The sequence below is a fragment of the Xiphophorus hellerii genome, chromosome 5, assembly GCF_003331165.1.
Source record: "Xiphophorus hellerii strain 12219 chromosome 5, Xiphophorus_hellerii-4.1, whole genome shotgun sequence".
NCBI classification, from domain to species: domain Eukaryota; kingdom Metazoa; phylum Chordata; class Actinopteri; order Cyprinodontiformes; family Poeciliidae; genus Xiphophorus; species Xiphophorus hellerii.
Window position 1 is genome coordinate 7,927,778 of NC_045676.1, and position 22,701 is coordinate 7,950,478.

The window sequence follows — 22,701 nt, forward strand, 5'->3', positions numbered from 1 at the left end:
CACTTTTCTTATTACTGATGGAAATTCACAAAACATGCGGTGAATTAATGAAGAAGCTGCTATCAGCTTTGTACACATGAAATGGTGACCACAATGGTGAGACCAAAGAGAAGTTCTTAGTTTTTATTTGACTGATGATAACAAAACTAAATGCAATCAAAAACAACCATTAAGCTTCATAAATGATGTATGTGAGAATGTGGCTATTCTTACTTTTTTTTTGCCAGTTGTTTGTTGATTCTTGCGTTGTGTGTGAATTGTGAGACAGTTATTTTTTTGTTTTGGGGCATGTGCACCGACTGATGGCACCCTTTGAATTTCGTTGTCCTTGTGACAATGACAATAAAGATTTATCTTATCTTATATCAGTTTTTTGTGGTCAAACCACTCCGCAAATAATTGGTGTAAATGTACATTTACATATAGATGTGAAAAATTTGCAATAATTCAGTTCTTTCAAAAGAAATGTTCACAAAATGATTTCCCGTTGTTTTATCTCTGCAATAGAAAAAGATTTAAATGCTTTTAAACAGCAAATTTGTTTTACTCATTGCAGGCATCAACAAATAAAAATGAATTTAGGACATTATGCACAGTAACTGATCAAAATATCTTCCGCTAGACAGTTATCTCAGTCATTCACCATTTTCTTACATCAGTCTTCCAGCTGTTAAATGTTTGAGAGGTTTCATGTTTGTAAAGCTTTTGTAAGTCGTCCATGTTTGGGTCATTGTTATGTTGCAGTGTTCAATTCTGCTTTAGCTTAATAATTATTTCTATGGAAAAAGGTCTCATATTTTCCTTAAGCTCCTTCAGGTGATGGAGAGTTAAGGCCATACTGAAAAATTAAAAAGCAAAATGACAAGAATAAAGTTATAAAATCACAAGAATAAAGTTGAAACATTAGAATTAAGTTGTATGAGACTAAAGTCACAATATTACAAGAATAAAATCATAAAAGAATAAAGTCATAATATTACAAGAATAGTTTTAATGTTATGACTATTCTCATAATATTGACTTTATTTTTTTAATATTTTAACCTTATTATCGTACAACATAATTGTCCTAATGTTACTACTTTATCCTTGTGATATTATTTTTTTTCTTTTTCTTAGCTTAGCCCTAACACTCCGCTGTCCTGATGCCCAGTTTAATTAATGGTGGATTTTATTATGGCGAGTAGTTCAGGTCCGGCTGCAGAAAAACTTCCCCACATCATGACATTTCCAGCGCTGTGCTGTTGGTATGAAACGTTTTTGCTTTTTTCCTGCGTTTGATTCATGCCATGTTCTTTGATCTGGGATGCAAATAAATGATTTTAGACTCAGCTGTCCAAAGAACAGTGTTTCTAAAAGGCTGAGTTAGGTGGTTTGGTGTCAACCACCAAAACCTTTTTGTTGTTGCATTTATTTCCACATTCAAACAAAAATATAGAAATAGACAAAAAAGTGTGTATTAAGATGTAGCTTCACACAATCTGTTTCCTAGATCTATTTTTTCAATCTTCCACCAATAAGCAAACTAATTTAATATTTTAAATGAATTACATTTTCACAAACTTCTAATACTCAAATGTTCTGAATCATTTTCACATTAGCTCCTGTTTGCTTTCTTATCTACATAACAGGAAGGTAGTGAAAAATAACATTTCATCACATACCGATACAAGCTCCAGCATGGGTTTGCTGTGACTCAGAGGTTCCTATAAAATAAAGCTCTTCAATGTGCCACGCTCATCAACAAGTGGACAAGTGGAGCAGAAAACCTCTGAACTGCATCTGATAAAGGTAGAACATTTAATAAAAACACTTCTTTTCACTCTTTAAATTAAAACTGGTTACTGTTAAAAATAAACAAAACAGAGGGTAAATCTTATTTGTTTTAATCTTTTAGGGCAGCTGGACCAGCGAAATCAGCTGGCTGCAGAAAGGAAGGTGTAATAATTTTTTTAAATATTTCTTTATTATGTAATAAAACAAAAAAGCCTATCTGTAAAATAAGCGTCTACAATCTCAAATTAATTGTCAGTTTCTTACAATGCAATACTAAAATATAAATTTAAAACATTTCTTTTGCTACAGTGGTTAGCTTGTTATGTGAATTCAGATCATTTACTTTGTTATTTTTTCTTTGCTCAGATGAAAGGCCTGTTCTGGGTGACTGTGGTCTTCTTCCTGTCTGTTGAAAACACCTCGGCTGCTGTAGACCAGAAATGGCTTACAGATATTGTGCAAACCATCAAGAATAAGTGAGTAATTGAGTTGCTTTGTTCTACCTATAAGCTGCAGAAGTACAGAAAGTGAAGCATAGAAAACCATGGCCTTGAACTGATATGAAAATGTGTCAAATGAAACACATTAATGAAATTTGTAGAACCAGATACAGAACATCCACTCCTCATCCTCATGAAAATACTCAAGCTGTGAGAAAAAGCTTGAGATCCAGACATAGAAAGGGACAAATGAATTTGATGCATTATCTTTAAAGACTTGTTTGTAATATGGCTCTTTTTGTTTTGTACAAACTCCAAAAAGGGGCACATTCCCCAGCTCACCAATGACTTTTTACCAATGGCCCCTTACACATAATACTTTAGGAAACGCTTGCATCCTTTGTTAAGATAACTCTCTATAGTGACAACTGACTTGTGCTCTACAGGGCTCAGAGTAAGCAGATATGATCCATAATTTTTTAAACATTTCTTTCATTATTAAGACTGTCGTTTTAATATCAAAGACTCAGCCTGATGCTTCACTTGGATTCTACAGTTCTGCTAAAGTGAAACCTCTGCAGAACAACTGAAGGCTCATTTTAAACCGTTTTATAACCCGAAGTAAAAACAACCTTTTCTCTGCCATTACCTCCGGTTTTTGGTTTATAATCCACAAATACCAGTATGAAAAACCAGTGGACCTAGATGCCAAAGGAGAAATACTGTGTGCTATATTAGTATTAGTATGTTATATAAAAGACAAGTGTCTTGTTGTTAACTACTGTTCAGAAACCATTTGCTGCATTTTTGTTGTTGGTTGTGCAGGAGGCTCTGCTTCTGCTTTACAAAGATGTGCAGTCGTATTATTGTGCATGTGTTTGCAACCATTTTCACATGCAAGTGTAAACATTGAGCAGCAGCTTATTTGGATTTAAAGTGACAAGAGGCCCTAAACCAACTCATTCTGAAAGGAGCTGAAAATAGGCAGAACTGATCAGGCTAAAATCTCATTATCCAACAATGATTTTGTGCAATAAATTTCATGAACATGTTTTGTTTGGCCCATAGACCTATCCTAACCTGTTCAAGGACAGGTCTTTTGTAAAAACTTTCCATCTTATTCCAATGTTTTACACTAAAACTAATACTGACAGCTGTGAAATGTTTTCTTGTGACAGGTATCAGTTGGGTGACACTTCCAGTTGGGCTGTAAATATACCACAGAACCAAGATCCAAGCCATCTGATGGAAGTTCTGCAGGAAGACCCACCAGATGCAGTGAAAATAGCAGTTTCAAAGAGTGACGTGTATCAAGGCAAAAGAATGACAGTATCAACACAGTCAGTTGCAATACCCCATGTGCTAGAGAAAATAAAAGTGAGCCAAACAGGAAACCAGGGCAACACCATCATAATCTATTCTGAAAAATACCAAAATATAAATGAGAATGGCATTGCTGCCAACATTAACAAAATCATTCATAGTTGGGGACGTTACGCCTTTGTATTTTCCAAAGTAGTTGATGTTGCTGATGCTGGGATACCTGCCAGGGCTGAGCTCTTTAAGCAGCAGGAACTTTCCAAATTTGGGCTAGAAAATATATTTCGTTGTTATGAACCTGGTGGTTCTTTCCAGTGCACAAGCTGCGGCTATGTTGAAAATGTTGCTCCTTCTTGTCTTGTAAACACACCACCATCAAATGACGTCACAGAGTTGGAAAAACGCAGATTTAAAGAAGCTAGAGGAGGTGGAAGGAAGAGGAGAGGAGGAAGACGTAGGAAAGGTGGCAAGGTGCAGGGAGGAGGAAGACGTAGGAAAGGTGGCAAGGTGAAGGGAGGAGGAAGACGTAGGAAAGGTGGCAAGGTGCAGGGAGGAGGAAGACGTAGGAAAGGTGGCAAGGTGAAGGGAGGAGGAAGACGTAGGAAAGGTGGCAAGGTGAAGGGAGGAGGAAGACGTAGGAAAGGTGGCAAGGTGCAGGGAGGAGGAAGACGTAGGAAAGGTGGCAAGGTGAAGGGAGGAGGAAGACGTAGGAAAGGTGGCAAGGTGAAGGGAGGAGGAAGGCGTAGGAAAGGTGGCAAGGTGAAGGGAGGAGGAAGACGTAGGAAAGGTGGCAAGGTGAAGAGAGGAGGAAGACGTAAGAAAGGTGGCGAGGTGAAGGGAGGAGGAGGAAGACATTCAGGAGACAATGTGGGAACAGTAAGAACATGTAAAATGCGTAAGAAGGTGGGAGGAGGAAGTAGTATTTAAGGTGGCAATGTGGGAAAAGGAAGAAGACGTGCCAAAGGAGGCAAGAGGGAAAGAGGAGGAAGACGTGCAAAAGGTGGCAGGTCAGGAGGAAAAAGAGGAAGATGTGGAAAAATGTCATAGGGTAAAAGGAAAAGGTCATATGAAATATGGTAGGGTGAAAACAGGCCAAATATCTAAAACCAGAAAATAAGAACAAAAAGCTGTCATGGGTTTTGAGGATACAATAAAGCAGCTTTGAAACCAACAAAGTATTGACCATTCTTAATTTTTAAAATCTAATACATTCAAGTAAAAAAGTTATTTTCAATAAAATAATGTTGCCATATATGCCTATTTTTTAAAAAGCAATTGAACATTGTGTTACAATTGAACATTGTAACACATTGTTTGCCTGCATTAAAAGTAAAAAAATAAACTTAAAAATGTGTTGTTTGTGGTTTTGTACAGAAAACTACTTAGCCTTGCTTTTGTACATGTAAACAGTTTTAAAATGTGTGTAAAACCTAACAGAAACTGTTCACTGCAATAAGAAAAGCAACTATTTTGTAATTCTATTGCTTTAGAATGAATAGCATTGGTGTTGTCTTGTCACCTGGGTTTTAGCTAGTCACAGCCATAAAAAGTACCAGGGACTAATGTACTATAGATCAAATTCCTGTGGGAAGAAGTCAGGTGCAGTATGAGGTTGGTGGCAATAGCAGGGACCAATGCATGCTAATTCTGGGCATTGCAAAAAGGTTTTTGAGTCAAAGGTTTTGGGTGCTATCTTGCTAGATACCATGTATCTAGCAAGAAAGACACGTAAGTTGTGCTTCTGGGGGCAGTAATGTTTGTCTGGAGAAAAATGAATCTACCAGGAAGGTTGTGATAAGGAGGAACAGCTTCCCCAAATTGAATCTGAGCTTTGCTGGCATGGGATGCCCATAGCAGACGTGTGTTCGAGCACAAGGTGGTTCAAATGTGTATTTTGTATCCTGTCATTGGTCTACTGGTCGATTTTGTAATCATCAGACTTGTGGTATTAGTTCATCTAAGGACCGAGCTATCAACTGAACACCACCTGTTAGTGAGTTTCATCAACTGGCAGGGAGGCTATGGGCAGACCTGGGTCTTGTTTGTGAAAACAACGAGTAGTGGAAGTTATCAAGCTAAAGAAGGAAGTCTTCAGGGCTTCGCTGGGGATTCCTGAAACAGCTGGCAGGTATGGTCAGACGACCTGCAGCTTCTGTGGTCAAGGAGGCAAGAATGTAGGAATATGAGGAATTTAGAAAAACTTTTGTTTGACAAACAAGGAAATTCTGTAACTTAGAAAGAAAAATAGGTTTGGTTTTTTGTTGGGGCTGAAGCCAATGAGATGACAGAAGTCACTGAGGGAATCAAAACAAATTACCGGCACCTAGTTGGTAAAAGACATGCTGAAGGCTCTGGACATTGTGGGGTTGTTGGTGTTGACCTGCCCTTGCAGTGTTGCATGTGGGACCAGGACAACATTTTCAGTGGTGATGGTCCAAACTTTCAAGAAAGGTATCAGAACAGTGTGCTCCAACAATTCTCATGCAGGGCAGTGTGCCTTGAGGACCAGGGTTGGGAAATACTGCATTACACCACTTCTGCTACATTTAACATATAAACAGGGACATTAGCCTTTCTTGCACGTGTTGTACTTGTACTTAACAAACTGCACTACACGCACTTCATTAAGTATTCGGGTGTTGCCTTAATTTGAATCTCTTGAAGTAAGTTGATTGTGATATCTCCGCTTCTGTTTTCTGGAAGTTGTGAACGATATTATTCACAGTTGTTTTCAAGGGATATTCTTTACATCCTGACGTCATGCATAACTTGAATGACACAATGACCCGCAATGAAAATAAATGTTCAAGTTGAGATTCTGAGCCGTTTTTTGGAACCACCACAGCAGTATTGCAAGCCGGGTCAAACTAAGTGTTGCACAAAATCAATTTCTTTCTCCAGCCTTGCCCTTCACATATTGTAATCCTTCAAAAAATTATCTTGTATATTTTTAATGTAGTTGTAAAGCTAATCATTTAAAGCAGCATTCATATAAGAATGTTTTTTGACATCTAGTATGAGGGTGATTTTATGTTAAATCTGTTGATTCTACAACACACATTTAGAGTTAATTGAGTAATTTTTAATCAGCATGGAGATTAAACTGCTTTTCTAAACAACCAACATGCACAAATGCAGAAGTTTAATGCAGCCGTTGTTGCATTTTAGGACATATTTTGCTGCATCACATGCATTCTGACTGATATTAGTAAAACAAGCGATGTGCAGTAATACTGAAGGTTGCGATCAACAATATGTTGATATGGACAATATCATGTCAAAGCTGATCTGATGGATTGAGATCTGCTGACTAGAAAGACCACTGAAGTATAATAATCCTATTGATATATTCCATGCTTTAAAACTTCAAACACATAGCAGATCTGTGAAAATGTCGGGTAATAATATATGCAAACTTATGACCATTAACACTTTGGTGCAAGGACGCCTTTATTGAATGATTTGCAAATGTATTGCTTTAAGTGAAATACTTTTACACCTTTTTAAGTTCCTCTTCCCTGAGTTAAGTGGTACAAAATACAAATAATTGAAAGAGGATTATTCATCGTGCATATATTCTTATTACACCAAATATACCAAGACCCTGAGAAGGAGTATGATAAAAACTTTTTTTTCTTGCTAAACACAAGTAAGATATTTTTGAGCAATCCATTATTTTAGCACAATTCTAGTAAATGCCTCTATCAATGCTTTAGCCGATTCAAGTGTGATAGGTTTGGCCAAATTTGCAGGCGTTGTTCAATGAGGTGTTCATTTCCTGTTCATACATATAATAAAAAACGCTTCCTGTCCGAGCATCACTATAGAAGAACTGGCAATAGCACCCAGAAAAAGTGGACGACTCCTTGTGCATCTAAACGAGAGGTAACAATAAAAAAAAATAACTGTTTTATTATTATAACAATGTAACAATTTCTTGACTAAAAATGCTCAACAGCTTGGATTATGTTTGAGTTGCATACTCATTATTTGTGAAAAAATTAGAAAGCTTTCAATTGCAAAAAAGTAGTTTAAAATTTCATACATTTTTAACCAATAACTCAATTTGCCATTAAATAAATAATCTCTACTACAGCTAAATGTGGTTTAACAGGAGTAATACAATATTTTTTTAAAATTTTGAACTATAAAACCTTGTATTTTTATTTCATGTCATCAGACTTGGAGCTGGCAGATTCCTCTGGAACTCAGCAGGAAGGTAAAACTATCAATTTATTTATATTTTCAAATTTATTTGATCAGGGACAAGACATCCCTGGTCAAGATTTTTAAAGGTTAACCTCTAAAACTGATGAGACAAAGAAACCTATTTAAAACTAACGGTAAAATGATACTTGTATTTACATATCAAAGTATAATCATTGCATCACTTGTCATGAACTTGGTTACATGATTTTATTATTTTCTTAATGTTGGATTTGATCCATTCAGATGGCTGTCCTGTGCTGGGTGGTTCTGGTTCTGGCCGTCTTCCTGTCTCCTCAATGCAGTCTAGCCGCTGTAGACGAGGCCTGGCTAACCGACATTATACAAAATCTCAAAAATGAGTAAGTTTTAAATCAGTTTTCATTGTTTCTTGTGTCTTTTATCCTCAAGAATATGGGATTGCATCAACTTATTTACAGGTTATTTGTAATTCAATTTGTTGAATTAAAAAACCAGAGCAGTAGCGATGCAGAGCCAACTTAGATGCTTGGATTTTGCAAGATCGCTGCAAAAAAGGCTACAGAGTGCACTGAAAAGCATCATAAATTATTATTTTAGGGAAAGTTAAAATTATATAGAGTGACTCTCTCAATTGAAAAACAAAAATAATAAAACTAATATAGAAAAAGGGTCAGTGATTGCGTTTCTATCAACATTTTTTTTACTTGCATTTTGAAATATTGCATTAGAAAAGGAAATGTCAAAATCCAAAATAACTTGCTCAATTTCGCAAACAAATTTTTTACACTCCCTTTTAGTTCTTTCTGGCTTTTCCAAAACAGAGTTAATGTGCTAAAAGATAGACAGAAACACATATGCTGAATAAGTTCTGACATAACGTACTTTATGATTCAGGCAAAAGAGTTGCAGTTCTTTTGTACAGATTTGGTGTAAGAGCAACAATTTAGCCATAAAAGGCCAGAAGGTGACAGAACATTACGCTGAGTTGGATACGTTCTGCACTTAAAATCACAACAATCATTTTTAATGGTTTATCATCTGTCTTGCTTTGTCCACACTCCATTTAACTTCAAAGAAAATAGTAATTAAATCACCTACAGTGTTTTGGAGAATCGTGGCTTTAGCCACACTCTGGCCAAATGCCACTGCTCTGATGCCACTGTCCTGCACCTGAATCAAATGAGTTGCTTACAAAAACCTGCTGACATGCTAAGGAGGTAATTAAACCTTGTGATTGAGATGTTGAAGCAGGGATGCATCCTAAGGTTGTAGGACAGAGGCACTGGAAATGTAGACCCCCGCTCTGGATGATACACCTCATTAAAATTTTAAGATGTTACTTTAATTGACGTTTCCGCCACCTGGTGGCGTCACGTGGTATTTCAGAACTTTCATGGACTTATAATTTTTTATTTTTTTAGCAAGTTTGGGCAGGGATTTGATTAACACAGGAATCTGGGAAGGATCAGCTTTTTTATTTTTTTATTTATTTAGCTCATTTCTTACAATAAACAACCACTTAATTTAGTCCTTGCTATACCATTGTTGATATAATTGTGTTTTAAAAAATACAAAGTACTTTTTAAAACACTTGATTTTGTTTGATAAATATTTTTGATACTTTTATTAATCTTTTTCATGCTAAAAGTAAGTATTTTGAAATAACTGTGTTATGTGCATCAGTTTATCAGGGTCATTAAATTTCTGCCCAAAATTAAAAATTGTTGAGATCAAACTCTGAAATTTTCTGTAAAAAAAAAAAAAAAGGAAGAATATTACAAAAAAATTAGTTTTGAAACTCAAAAATTTCAAAAAAATTTCTGAGATTAATCTAAAAAATTTCAGTTTTTCAAACAAATTTTTGACTTCTGGGACTGTACAATGATCCTTGTCATACATTATAGCTTTACTATGTAGAAATGACAAAAAAAACTCATCAATGGTAGTTATAGTAATGATAATAAACAATTTAAAAACAATATAAGCAAATTCATTTTAACATAATGATAACTTGTAGTTTGCAGGTATTTGCTGCAATAAAATGCAATTGTCAGACTGACTCAAGGTTTTTTTATCTTGTCAAATTATCAGCTGATATGAACTGGAATATTGATCATTTATGTGTGTCTTTTTGATAGGTATGAATTGGGTGACAGCTACAGTCTGGTTGTCAACATCCCTGTGAACCAAGACTTAAGCAGTCTTGCAGAAGTTCTTAAGGATGACCCTGCAGATGCAGTGAAACAAGCTATTTCAACGGGTCAAGGGTACCAAGGCACGAGGGTTGTTGCAGCTGCCCAGTCTGGAGCGCTGGCCCATGTTCTAGAGAAAATACAGCCCCTCATAAAAAGCAGTGATGGTAACGTCCTCATCGTCTACTCTGAAGGCTACCCTGATGCAAATGGCATTGACAACAAGATCAGTAACATTGTTCAGAACTGGAAGAGTTATGCTTTTGTGTTTTCTAAAGTAGCTGATGTTGCTGATGCTGACACGCTTGAGAGGGCTGCAAAGTTCAAAGAGCAAGAGGTTTCAAAGTTTGGGCTGGAAAACATATTCCGTTGTTATGAGCAAAGCGATTCTTTTCAGTGCACAAACTGCAAAGCAGGCGATAATGTTGCACCATCCTGCGTTGCAGATACAATGCAATCAGATGCCAACGAAGAGACAGCAGTAGGTGCCACAGAGCCGCCTGCAGGAAGTGATGAAGGCACAATTTCAGGTTTAAATAACGAGTCTGACATAGGCACAATCGCTGGCACTAACCAAGATTATGAGGGTGGAGGGATGATTGATGTCATGGGTGGACAGGAACCAAGAAAGGGCAAAACGAGGCAAAAGGGGAAGAGAGGTGGAGAGGTGAAAGAAGGAGGTAAACGTGGAAAAGGAGGCAAGATGAGAAAATCACGTAGACGTGGAAAAGGAGGCAAGATGAGAAAATCACGTAGACGTGGGAAAGGAGGCAAGATGAGAAAATCACGTAGACGTGGAAAAGGAGGGAAGATGAGAAAATCACGTAGACGTGGGAAAGGAGGCAAGATGAGAAAATCACGTAGACGTGGGAAAGGAGGCAAGATGAGAAAATCACGTAGACGTGGAAAAGGAGGGAAGATGAGAAAATCACGTGGACGTGGGAAAGGAGGCAAGATGAGAAAATCACGTAGACGTGGAAAAGGAGGCAAGATGAGAAAATCACGTAGACGTGGAAAAGGAGGGAAGATGAGAAAATCACGTGGACGTGGGAAAGGAGGCAAGATGAGAAAATCACGTAGACGTGGAAATGGAGGCAAGATGAGAAAATCACGTAGACGTAGAGGTGGGAAGCGTAGAAGCAAGAGAAGGGGGTAGATAGCTAACAGTGCATAACAATCTGCTTTGCCAAATTTTGAGCAACAAAAACATTTAACATTAGTTTTAAAAATCAGGTACTTTGCAAAAGTGTTTTTACTTCATTTAATCTGATGAAACCATTGGCTTTGTCTGGCCAAATAAACATAATTCATTTATCTGTATTGACATGATTTATTTGAAAGGATGCTGTCGTGTTTTGCTTTTCTATATCACAGAATTCCAACTATTTATGTGGAACCTTGATATTTTTGCTACTTTTGATTAAAGTTTGCTTTAGCATTTTAATGTCTCTTTCTGTCCATCATACTTGAACTCACATGTGTCAAACTCAAGGTCCATGGGCCAAATCTGGCCCACCATAGCTTTTTATGTGGCCCTCTAGATCTGTTTAAATAACCCAAGTTACTTTTGACAGGTCTTTAATTAGTTTATAGCATTTTTTGCTTTTTGTTTATTGAGTTATTAAAAATAATAAGTTGCAGAGTAGAAGTAGAGTCAATATTTTTGTTTTCATGTGTTTTAGGTTTTTGTTCTGGTTAAATAATTAGTACAGTAATGTTTGTGTGGAAAAATAATAAAACTTATTGCACAGATCATCCATTTCTATTGATGAAATCCACATTCTTAAAAATTGGTTCTTGTTTAACTGTGATGTACCCGCCTAGTTTGGGATTGGATTGGACCAAATATCAGGCCTGTCACGATAAGAAATTTTCCTGGACGATAAATTGTTCCAGACGTTATTGCGATAAACAATAATATTGTTGTTTTGAGACCATTTTTAAGTAATATGATGGTAATGACAAAAACACAAGAACACATTCCCAAAGATCAGTAACCTTTAAATTCTAATGAACATTTAATACAGGAACTGGAAGACATTTTAAATATCCAAAATAAGTAAACAAAACAAAAAATATAAAATGAATTTTGGAGTCTTTCGAAACAAAATTGTCCTTAAAAAAAGGGTTAGTGTCGTGTTCTGTGTTTTCTGTGTGTTAATTTCGAGTTTTCGGTGTCTCTGAGTCTCTTCGTTGTCCTGTCCTCCCCTTGATTGTTCCCAGGTGTGTCTCGTTTCTGTGATTACCCTCCCGTGTATTTAATGCCACCTGTGTGTGTGCGTCTCTGTCGGGTCCTCGTCACGTGTTGTGTGACTTCTGTCTGCCCGTTCATTTGCCACGCTATCTTTCTGTTGCTACCAGTGTGAGCCCTGGTTTCCGCTCAGCCGTGCCGCCAGAATCTTTGTGGACTGTTTTTGAACATTTTTCAGTATTAAAATTACCATCTTTACCTATCCTGGGTCTACAGCGTCTGCCTCACCACCCCTCAACACCACCGTTTCATGACAGAAGGACCCGACCAGAAAGTACGGTAAGGCGCGCCTTTTTTTTTCTCTCTCTCTCTCATCATGGACCCAGGGATATTGAGAAGAACCGTAAAGGACTATGTCGAGGAGGTGGCAAGGCCATACTCCGCCCGTCACCGCCTGAACATAGCCACACGGTTGGTGATTATGCTGGACTCCTGGATCCCGCGACTTCCGCACCTGGGTCTGGCGGGGTTGCAGCAGGAGGCAGAGGGGGAGCGCCTGACGGCAATCGCCGTGCTGAAGGGTAACCCTCTGTCTCCCAAGCTGCACAGACTCTCCGCCAGCCCAGACCCAGCTCCATCTCCGGGACCAGCACTTCCTGCCGGCGTTCCAGCCGGCGTTCCTGCCGGCGCACCCGAGCCCGTTCCTGCCGGCGTTTCTGCCGGCGCTCCGCCGCCGGCCCCGAGGCTTCGCTCCGGCATCCCTCCGCTGCCGGCACCGAGGTTTTGCTCCAGCACCCCTCCGCTGCCGGCTCCGAGGCTTCGCTCCGGACTTCCTCCGCTGCCGGCCCCGAGGCGCCTCTCTGGACCTCCCCCGCTGCCAGCTCCAAGGGTCCGCTCCGGACCACTTCCGACTCTCAGCGTTCCTCCCGAGACCGAGACCCTCAGTGTTCCTACCGAGACCCCGACCCTCTGCGTTCCTCCCGAGACCGAGACCCTCTGCGTTCCTCCCGAGACCCCGACTCTCTGCGTTCCTCCCGAGACCCCGACTCTCTGTGCTCCACCCGAGACCCCGACTCTCTGCGCTCCACCCGAGACCCCGACTCTCTGTGCTCCACCCGAGACCCCGACTCTCTGCGCTCCACCCGAGACCCCGACTCTCTGCGCTCCACCCGAGACCCCGACTCTCTGCGCTCCACCCGAGACCCCGACTCTCTGCGCTCCTCCCGAGACCCCGACTCTGGGTGCTCGTCGTCGCTGTCTGTGGGCGGCCCCCGGGCGACCGCCGGACCACCTCCGTGGTTCCCGCCTCCAGCGCCGCGGACGACCGCCGGACCACCTCCGGTCCACCTCCGTGGTTCCCGCCTCCTTTGCCTCCGCCCACCCTGTGGGTCATTTTTTGTTGTTGTTTCTGGACTCTGGCCCCCCGTCCAGCGCCCCTCCGCCCACCCTTGTGTTTTTTTTTTTTTGTTGTTGTTGTTTTTTTGGGCGTCTGGTAGCCGCCCTTGGGGGGGAGGGGGGGTACTGTCGTGTTCTGTGTTTTCTGTGTGTTAATTTCGAGTTTTCGGTGTCTCTGAGTCTCTTTGTTGTCCTGTCCTCCCCTTGATTGTTCCCAGGTGTGTCTCGTTTCTGTGATTACCCTCCCGTGTATTTAATGCCACCTGTGTGTCTGCGTCTCTGTCGGGTCCTCGTTGCGTGTTGTGTGATTTCTGTCTGCCCGTTCATTTGCCACGCTATCTTTCTGTAGCTACCGGTGTGAGCCCTGGTTTCCGCTCAGCCGTGCCGCCAGAATCTTTGTGGACTGTTTTTGAACATTTCTCAGTATTAAAATTACCATCTTTACCTATCCTGGGTCTACAGCGTCTGCCTCACCACCCCTCAACACCACCGTTTCATGACAGTTAGATGACACCAAACTGAAGACTTTTATCATCCAGTTTTTGGTAGGAAGAGAGAGAAAAAAGAGATAAACGATAAATCACGGCAATGGAAGTAATTGAGTTTGTTTGAATTTATCATGCGATTAATTGATTTATTGATTATTGTGACCAAATATCGATCTACAGTACATAGATTGTTCATAAAGATTTTTTTGATCTGCTTTTTTTTCACATTTACAGTGTGTTTTAGTAAAATACACTAAACAAATAGGGTTGGTAAATTTGTGAATTTATTCCTGACATCGTTACATCTGATGTTTTACACACTAATCAGATTTCCATCTCATTTGACTGTCTGTTTTTGTGTTCAGTAAATTTTTCTGTTATTTCTTTTGACAGGAAAACCCCCATGTTCAGTGTGGTTGCGAGAATCCCGTTCAACAGTGAAACTAATCAGTATGATATCAACCAAGTCACTGATGATGCCAATAATGTAAAGGACACCATCGTAGGTTGTGAGGTTTACACTGGAACAAATATACTGGCAGCCACAGTTTTAAGATGGCCTGATGTTGTGGCTCAGTGTCCGGATGGACGTGTTCAGTGGCCTATAAGAAGCCAGGCTACAACTTGGGCGGAGGCGTACTGTCAGAATACGAGGTCATTTAATGAAGGCAGAGCTGAGCATGCAGAGTATCGTATTCTGCAGAACTTGCATACTTGGCTCAACAATCAAAATATGGGACAAGACCTGTTGCTTTTTTACGCCTATGCTTCTCCATGTACTGCAACATGTACAAACAGAGACAGTGACTATAATATTCTGAGTCCCTTGACAGGCTATGTAGAGTTTAACATAGTGTTTGTGTTTTCTAAAGTGCACCAGCCTAGAAATGACATTATATCTCCAGACGTTCTACAGGATGCTCTGAAGAACCTGGGGGAAACAATCGGTCTGGACCGCATATTTCGTTGTGATAGAGTGAATGGTAGGATGAAATGTGTAAACTGTAATGATAATGAAAATGTTGTAGATGTAGATGTAGATAGCATTTATTGTCATTGAACAGAATTCAACGAAATTTCCATTGAAGCTCCCGTGCAAAAGGTCAAATATATACAGTAAAAATAAGCAAACACACAATAATAATAATAACAATATATACAACTAAATTAACTAAAGGCACTCAACCATCCAAAGAAGTAGCAGCAGGTCCAATTATGGTAAAGTACAGATAGTGTGACAGTGCAAAGTGCAGAACAATATGACTGTGTGGGGGTGGGGGATATATATGTGTGACTGCGAGGTTATGATATGTGTGGGAGGGGGGGGCGGCAGGGAGTAATGGCTCTGACGGCTGTGGGGAAGAAACTGTTTCTCAGTCTATTTGTTGTAGTCCGTATATTCCTGTACCGCTTGCCTGATGGCAGCGGCACAAACAGTCTGTGGCCCGGGTGGCTGGAGTCCATGGCTATGGATCCAGCTCTCTTCTTGACCCGGCCTATGTAAATGGAGTCCAGGTCTGGGAGGGGGCATCCCACAATGCCTTGTGCTGTTCTCATTGTGGGATGCCCCCTCCCAGACCTGGACTCCATTTACATAGGTGCTGGGTGGTGTTATGATGATAATCAACCGCCAGCCTAAAAAGGCAGGGGGTAAACAGTAGATGGGGCTCCCATGATTCATTACATGAACTTTAGCTTTGCAGGAACATGAGGTTTATTTTTAAAATAATATCTAAGTATTTGTTAGTCAGCTGGGTCCATGTCCAGTCTAGCTTAATTTGAATCTAACCCAAGCTTAGATTAGAAATTAGATTAGATTAGATTAAATTAGAAATTAACTGATTTCACTGACCAAGAAATTTTGATGAAAACTGCATTTTATATTTCCTGAGGTCGTTTTTGTGTGACATTAAAGTTTGATTTATGATCTGAAATATTAAATGTGCATTAAAAAGAAAAAAAAAAGAAATTTCTGAGAAAAAAAACTTTTCTACAGTGCTTTGTATGTAAATTTTTGTGAGATTTGTTTGCAGAGTTATAATCAGAATTTATTTTTAGTGATTCATAATATATTCACAATAATGATGTACTTAATGGACTTCAATTTTTCTTCTGTCATAATAAAACTTTGCTCAGCATTCACACTGTTTTATATTTATTTTTGTTCTTTTTGAAACAAGTTTCTCATTGTATCACAACAAAGTAAAAATTTGCAAAGTTTTGACCAAGAAGAAAAAAACATCAAACACATTTGACCAAAAAAAAAAAAAAACTGCATCCATTTTTAAAAAAGCAAAGATCTTTATTATCTTTACAAAAATGCTTCCTGTAGTGCTACTGATTGCTACAGGAGGCATTCATAAATCAGTTTTCTGCCTTTTACTTTCGTTCCCTTTTACACCAAAAGTATTAAAACTTTTGCCAGGTTGTCGTTCCACTGTTGGTGCTCTAACACATCTACGGTGGGTGCGGAAAGTATTCGAAGCACCAGGGGCGCCGCAAGGAATCTTGGGCCCCATGACAAAAATTAAAAGTGTCCCCCAACCCACCTGTGCAGCTGCTGTTACAATTTCTTGAGTCTATCTGACCTATCAAAAGCGTCACAATTTTAAAGGGTTGCAACTGCCTTACTTTCTTTGGTTCAATACTGATACTAACACAATATTTACTGCTCGTGAATTTTACATGAAACAGTCTGCATACAGTATGCAAGTAGGTTGCTTAAATTTTTTTATATTAGTTTTAGATTACTGAAATCTTATACGGCACCCCTGCAAAGCACATTACATTTTTCATTCTTTGTTTCATCACAGCCATTTGGTAAAATCAAAAAAGTTCATATTATTTCTCATGAATATACACTCAGCATCATCTGATAATGAAATAGCCTTTATTATCAGTACAGTGATCATTGAAATACATAGGATATGTTGAAATAATCAAGCTGGAAAACACCAAGGGCAGCCTTCCTGAACCTCTGTTTGGTTATGCCTATCGCATGGCAGCTCCACTCTGGGGTAGAGAGAAAACGTCCCTCCCTGCCCAACAAACACACTGCTAATATATTTTTAATAACAATTGTTCCACCCAAAACAGAAAATGGTTAAAAAAATAATTAAAGCTGCAGTTTTTAACTTCAATTACTTATAAAAAAAAACATATTTGTCAAAACTATCACAATGTTGTGACAGTACGATATAAGAAAGATAATCTGTGGAAAAAAAGGAGCTCCTCTGCCTTCTTCTATGGGCTTTATGTCATCTATAGAAATACACTGCTCTGTTTAAAACAACCAATCGGAACCAGGAGGAGGGTCTTAGCACTGTCAACCGCCCTTGTGTACGTGCCACTAACACCCTCCATTTTACCCGAATGCTCAGGCTATTATCATAGCTACTGATAATGGCAGATAAACAGTTTTACTGGAATGGAAGATTTTTCTCTCCATCATTACCACATTGAGGAGCAAGTACACAAGAATGATTGACAGTGCTAAGACCCTCCTCCTGGCTCTGATAGGTTGTTTTTGACCAGGAGCGGTGCTTCTCTTCAGATGACAATAGTAGAGCTGGAAGGAGGTGCAAGAGCTCAATCTTAGATGATCTGTCTCATATTTTACTGTCACAACATTTTGACACTATTAACAAATATTTTAAAAAGACAACTATTTTTGTAAAGCTTTAAAGGTTACAGATTTTAAAACAATAGTCATCTAAACAGTAAAGAAAGGTATGAAAAGATGGCTTAGGTCTGATAAATTGATTCTTCACTTTCAAAGAAAAACAAATGCTTACACTTTTGAAAATCTTCAGAATAATTTCCTTACCGACACCTTGGGTGAGCAATTGAAATGCTGCTATGGTGGTTATCCTGTTGTCACTATCTAATTTCTGTTTTTCTTCTTCTGAACAAACCAATTATTATTTAAAAATCTATTATCAGAAGACTGATTCTATCTTGATTACGATTTAGCCAACACAATCCAACAGGCTTTCTGTGTGCTAAAAAGATAGGAAGAAGAGTTTATCACAATCTCCCGAGAAAGAAATGCAGACAAACTCGTAAAACTGGTGCAGTCACATCTGACATTTCCTTAAAGCGTTGTTTCCTCTGATTATGTTCACTTTATCAACACCTTTACTCCTGACACAAAGAGAAAACATCAGAAGCGTCTTTACAACACAAGAAAGTAAAGATTTTTGTTACGAACATTTCTGTTAAGATGTTATTTAAGTCTTACTTCACTATAAAAGCCAATTCACTGGACATCCGAATATCTAAAATTGCCCAAATGAACAAATTATTTTAATGTTAAATTTGCACTACACCCCCCAAAAGCCTAGTTTTTAAAGATATTTCATTTTAGAATTTAGATTTTCATATTTATGTCATAACATGGACGACTGTAGGGGGTACAGTATTTTTGTATGTAGAAAAAATACCTTAGCATTACTTCCTTGATACGTAACATTTATCATTGCTGTACCTGATGAAGCAGTGCAGTTAGTTGTTTTACGTATTTTTAATTGTTTAGATACTTGAAGTGTGATGAAGATTCTGTCTCTTTAGCGTTTTCTTCAGATTTGGATTTATTTTATCAAGACTAAAATCTTCAGATGAAGCAAATTTCAAAAATCAGATAACATAAGAAATACAAAAAACTAATTTTAAATGAAAATTTTATCTGCTATGGAAAAAAACCTGCCACTTCTAACTATGGACTTTAAAAACTGGTAGCAACATTCTTGGCGTCAACAAATGTAAACCAAAAAAAAAACTAGCAACCTGTTTGCATTCCTGTAGATGAATGTTTCTTGATCTATGCCTTGAAAGTTGTTTCAAAAATAAGGTTGTTCTTACTTTCTTGATTTTTCTGCTTTTTAAAACTTTTCTTTATTCCACCAACTGAAATATTTTTAAGCTGACATTAAAGTCATTTAATTTTGAGAGATTAAGAATTTTTAGGAAGATACTGGCTTTTGAGAAATGCAGCTTTGCAAATGTTTTGAGATGAAAAATGGTAACTTCAGACACTGTCAGCCCTCTTCCCCCATTAAACTCACTTTACAGTGAATCCACTAAGTGAACGTGATGTTAAACTTTAAATGTTAAAATAAGACATTTAAATCAAAGGTAAACATAAATGTTCACTTTTGTCTAGTAAAAATACTGAACTGAAAATGAACTGAACTGTTTTCATATGGGTCTCCTGTCCTTCATGGTGCTTTCACTGACTGTGTTGCTGCTTGCTGCAAACAGTTTCCCGCCTGCAGTGGACGAGGCCCAACTAAAAAATCTAGTTTCACAAGTCTTGAATCTGTAAGTTTAACTTCTTTGTTTTCTGTAGGGAAACTGGATGTAGACTGATTTCTTTTGTTTCACTGGGTGCAATAAAAATGTTTCTAAAACATGTCTGTGTTCTTCCTCAGCTACAGACCAACATACGAGTTCAATAATTCTATGTAAGTTACAGCATGCTTGATTTTTAATATACAAACAACAGAATACTTTGGAGCTGACAGAAAAGAGGGGACATTTAATGTGTAGTTTACATTTTAAATAGTAAATTACAGAAATAACAAAACTTACTTTTTATGATCATTTTTAATTCTTAATTAAGTTATTAAACGTAGTAGGCTGTAGCATAGAATCAGTGTCAATACTTTTAGTTTGTATGTGTTTCTGCTTTTCATTCTGATTAATTACTAAAGCAATCTGTGTATGAAAAATAATAAAACTCAATAGATAATCAATTCCCATTAATACTTAAACATCAACTGTTAAACTGTAATTTATTTGTCTGGTTTGGCATTGGACTGGACCAAACATCGATCTACATGGGCTGCTTATAACATTTTTTCTGATCTTTAATTTATTCTTTTTACATTTACAGTGAAATTTATTACAGTACTTCAGATTGTTTACACACTTACTGGTACTTGAGTCACAACGACCACAACATGCACAAACCCCCTGAAGCAATTCTGCCACAAGCACAATTCCTGCTTTACTCTGAAATTGCAGTTTTAAAACACACATTTTCAAAACACTGCACACAGTTTTCTGCATTTGGGACAATTTTCATGAGGAAAATCTATTGTTTCTAAAATTCTAAGTCAATTGCCCTTAACTTAGAATTATTAAGGGAATGTAGGCCTTCTGGACCTACTTGGGCGCACAAGTCCGCTCATGATAGATGCCTCCCTGGGTGTTTGTCCAGATCGCCACTGAATAAAATATATTTGATACTTTGCATTTGTGTGTTCTGAGTATAAAAACAATATTTTTAAAACATTTACAACACACTTATGTATGTACTGTCTGCAGTAAATGTAACACTGAATATAAAAGGGCTAAGACATTATGATGGGTGGCAAAGAAGTGTTTTCCATTCATCATAGTGTTTTACATTAAGCACATCAGTGTTCAAATATAAATGTGAGGGTTTGTGTGTCATCTGAAAACAAAATACAATTGTAGGAAGAGATATTGTTTTGAATGTCAAATTTCATTGCAGGAGAATTTAGGGGTTTTGCTCATTCTGTGTGTGTTAATTTGTATGTAGAGTTCTAAAAGTATAAGGTAGGTTTTCAGAAAATGTGTGTAAACTATTGAGAAAAACTGTAAAATACACTATAGGTAAGATACAAAAACCAAGCTTGGTCAAGTTGTGAATTTATTCCTGACATCTTTCTGTCCTATGTCTGATATTTTGCACACTAATCAGGTTTCCATATCATTTGACTGTCTGTTTTTATGTTCAATCTAGCTTCATTTGAATCTAACCCAAGCTATTAGAAATTAACTGATTTCACTGACCAAGAAATGATGATGAAAACTGCATTTTATATTTCCTCAGGTCGTCTTTGTGTGATATTAAAGTTGGTTTCATAATCTGAAATATTAAATGTGCATTAAAAACAAATAAATGGAATCTATGATTTAAAAAAAACCTTTTCTGCTGTGCTTTATATGTATATTTTTCTAACATTTGATGTCCTTAATTGTAAATAATTACTTAATTATTATTGTATTAGTAATTACTGTACTTAAATAATGACTTAATTAAATTCAAATGTACACATTTGTGTAGGTTTTAAACAGCTGTTGATATAAAATAACCCAGACTGTTAAATTTATTCATTTCTTGAAATTGCAGAGTTACTATCAGAATTTATTTTATTGATTCATAATATATTCACAATAATGATGTATTTACTGGACTTTATTTTTTTTATGCCTTTATTTTCCCTTCAGAATAAAGCTTTGCTCAGCATTCAGTCTGTTTTATGTTTATTTCTGTTCTCCAGGAACAACCTCCTGACTTTATCATAATAAAGTAAAATTTTGCAAAGTTTTGACCAAGAAGAAAAACCATTAAGCACATTTGACAAAAAAAATCTATTTAAGAAATAGATTTTAAGAAAGGCTGAGGTCTTTATTATCTTTATGAAAATAAATGCTGTGACTGAAGTGAAGTCAGTTTATCAGTGTTCTTCTTGTGCTACTGATTTGCTAAAATCAAAAAGTTTGGATTATTTCTCATGAATCTACACTCAGCATCCCATCAGGACAGAAAGATTCTAGAAATGTAGAAATTTGTGCAAGTTTATTAAAAAAGAAAAACTGAAATACCGCACATGGTCAAGTGATATTTTAGGGGATTTTAAAAGATACATTTGTAAAAAATTTCTATATTTCTTTTTTTTCTGTAGTCTGGTTGTGAGAATCCCATTCAACAGTAAAACTAAGACGTATGATATCAGCATATCCCATGTCTTATTCTCATTATTAATTATTAATGAGAAATAATTATTTGTCCTTATTTATGAGAAATAATGAAGAATTATTTCTCATTATTCACGAGAAATAGTATTAACTTTTTTGATTTTAGCAAATGGCTGCAATGAAACAAAGAGTGAAAAACTTAAATAGGTCTGAATACTTTCCGTTCCCACTGTACCTGTTTAGTATCTTATCTTTGTTCAGGGCCACTAAAGGCTCGATGGAACCGCGTTTCATTCATGCATGACTTGCAGTCAAGCACAAATTTGCATTTCATCACCATGTATAGAAGCACTTTTACAGCCTCCTACTAATTTCCTCAGAATTTTATAGAAGCAGAAGTGCAGAAAGAGATGAACAAACCATTTTTTTTAATCTCTGTATCTTTATTTCCATCTGCAAGTTAGAATGAGGGTCCAAAACTGGTTTTGGTATTTCTCAACATCTTGGGTTTTCAAAGGACTTTTCAGAGTTAAGGTTGAGAAAGTCATCTGTTGTTGCATGATTAGTTTCAAAAGAGGTGAAAACTGGTCACACACATACAAACATTCACATACTGACATCAACTCATCAAGTTATGAACATAAACTCCAGCAGCATATCTACCTCATGTTATACTGTCACAACATGATGACCGTTTTAACAAATATATTAAAAAAGTATTTTTGTTAAAGTTACTTACTGCAGCGTTAAGGTCAAATGTGCATTGTTTTATTATCAAATCTACGTAAAAATTAGTTTTATAATTTAAATAGCATAGCTTAAGATGGAATATCTTGAAACATGTCAAATAATCCTAAATATCATTATTATTAAGTATATAAATCCCAGAAATTTTAACTTATTTCTGCAATTTAATCAAAATAATTATTTCCCAATGTGTAAGATTGGGAAATAATCTCACATATTAAGATTATTTTAAAATTA

General features: G+C 37.4%; 2 protein-coding genes across 4 annotated transcripts in view; both read left to right on the top strand.

Annotated features, from left to right (window-relative positions):
* Positions 1-15,917, top strand: part of LOC116720282 (uncharacterized) — a 28,202-nt gene extending 12,285 nt beyond the window's left edge. The window contains exon 6 of one of the 3 annotated variants that reach the window (XM_032563435.1): positions 15,598-15,917. In XM_032563435.1, the coding sequence (XP_032419326.1) occupies positions 15,598-15,628 (31 nt within the window). In that variant the 3' untranslated portion in view covers positions 15,629-15,917. Of the gene's footprint in view, positions 1-14,382; positions 15,108-15,597 lie in introns of those variants that run through there. The other 2 variants (XM_032563437.1, XM_032563436.1) reach the window with 2 other exon arrangements.
* Positions 1,688-11,359, top strand: LOC116720281 (uncharacterized). Its single transcript, XM_032563432.1, has 7 exons — positions 1,688-1,790; positions 1,897-1,937; positions 2,142-2,251; positions 3,394-7,420; positions 7,716-7,754; positions 7,988-8,103; positions 9,862-11,359. Exons 3-4 carry the CDS (start codon positions 2,142-2,144, stop codon positions 4,460-4,462), a joined length of 1,179 nt encoding a protein of 392 aa, XP_032419323.1. The 5' UTR covers positions 1,688-1,790; positions 1,897-1,937; the 3' UTR covers positions 4,463-7,420; positions 7,716-7,754; positions 7,988-8,103; positions 9,862-11,359.
* Positions 15,918-22,701: the final 6,784 nt, after the last annotated feature.

Bases quoted from the DNA above. Each gene is read 5' to 3' on its own strand.
- LOC116720281 (XM_032563432.1), top strand. From the start codon at position 2,142: ATGAAAGGCCTGTTCTGGGTGACTGTGGTCTTCTTCCTGTCTGTTGAA. The intron at 2,252-3,393 runs GTGAGTAATTGA...TTCTTGTGACAG, and splicing joins GTGCAAACCATCAAGAATAA to GTATCAGTTGGGTGACACTT.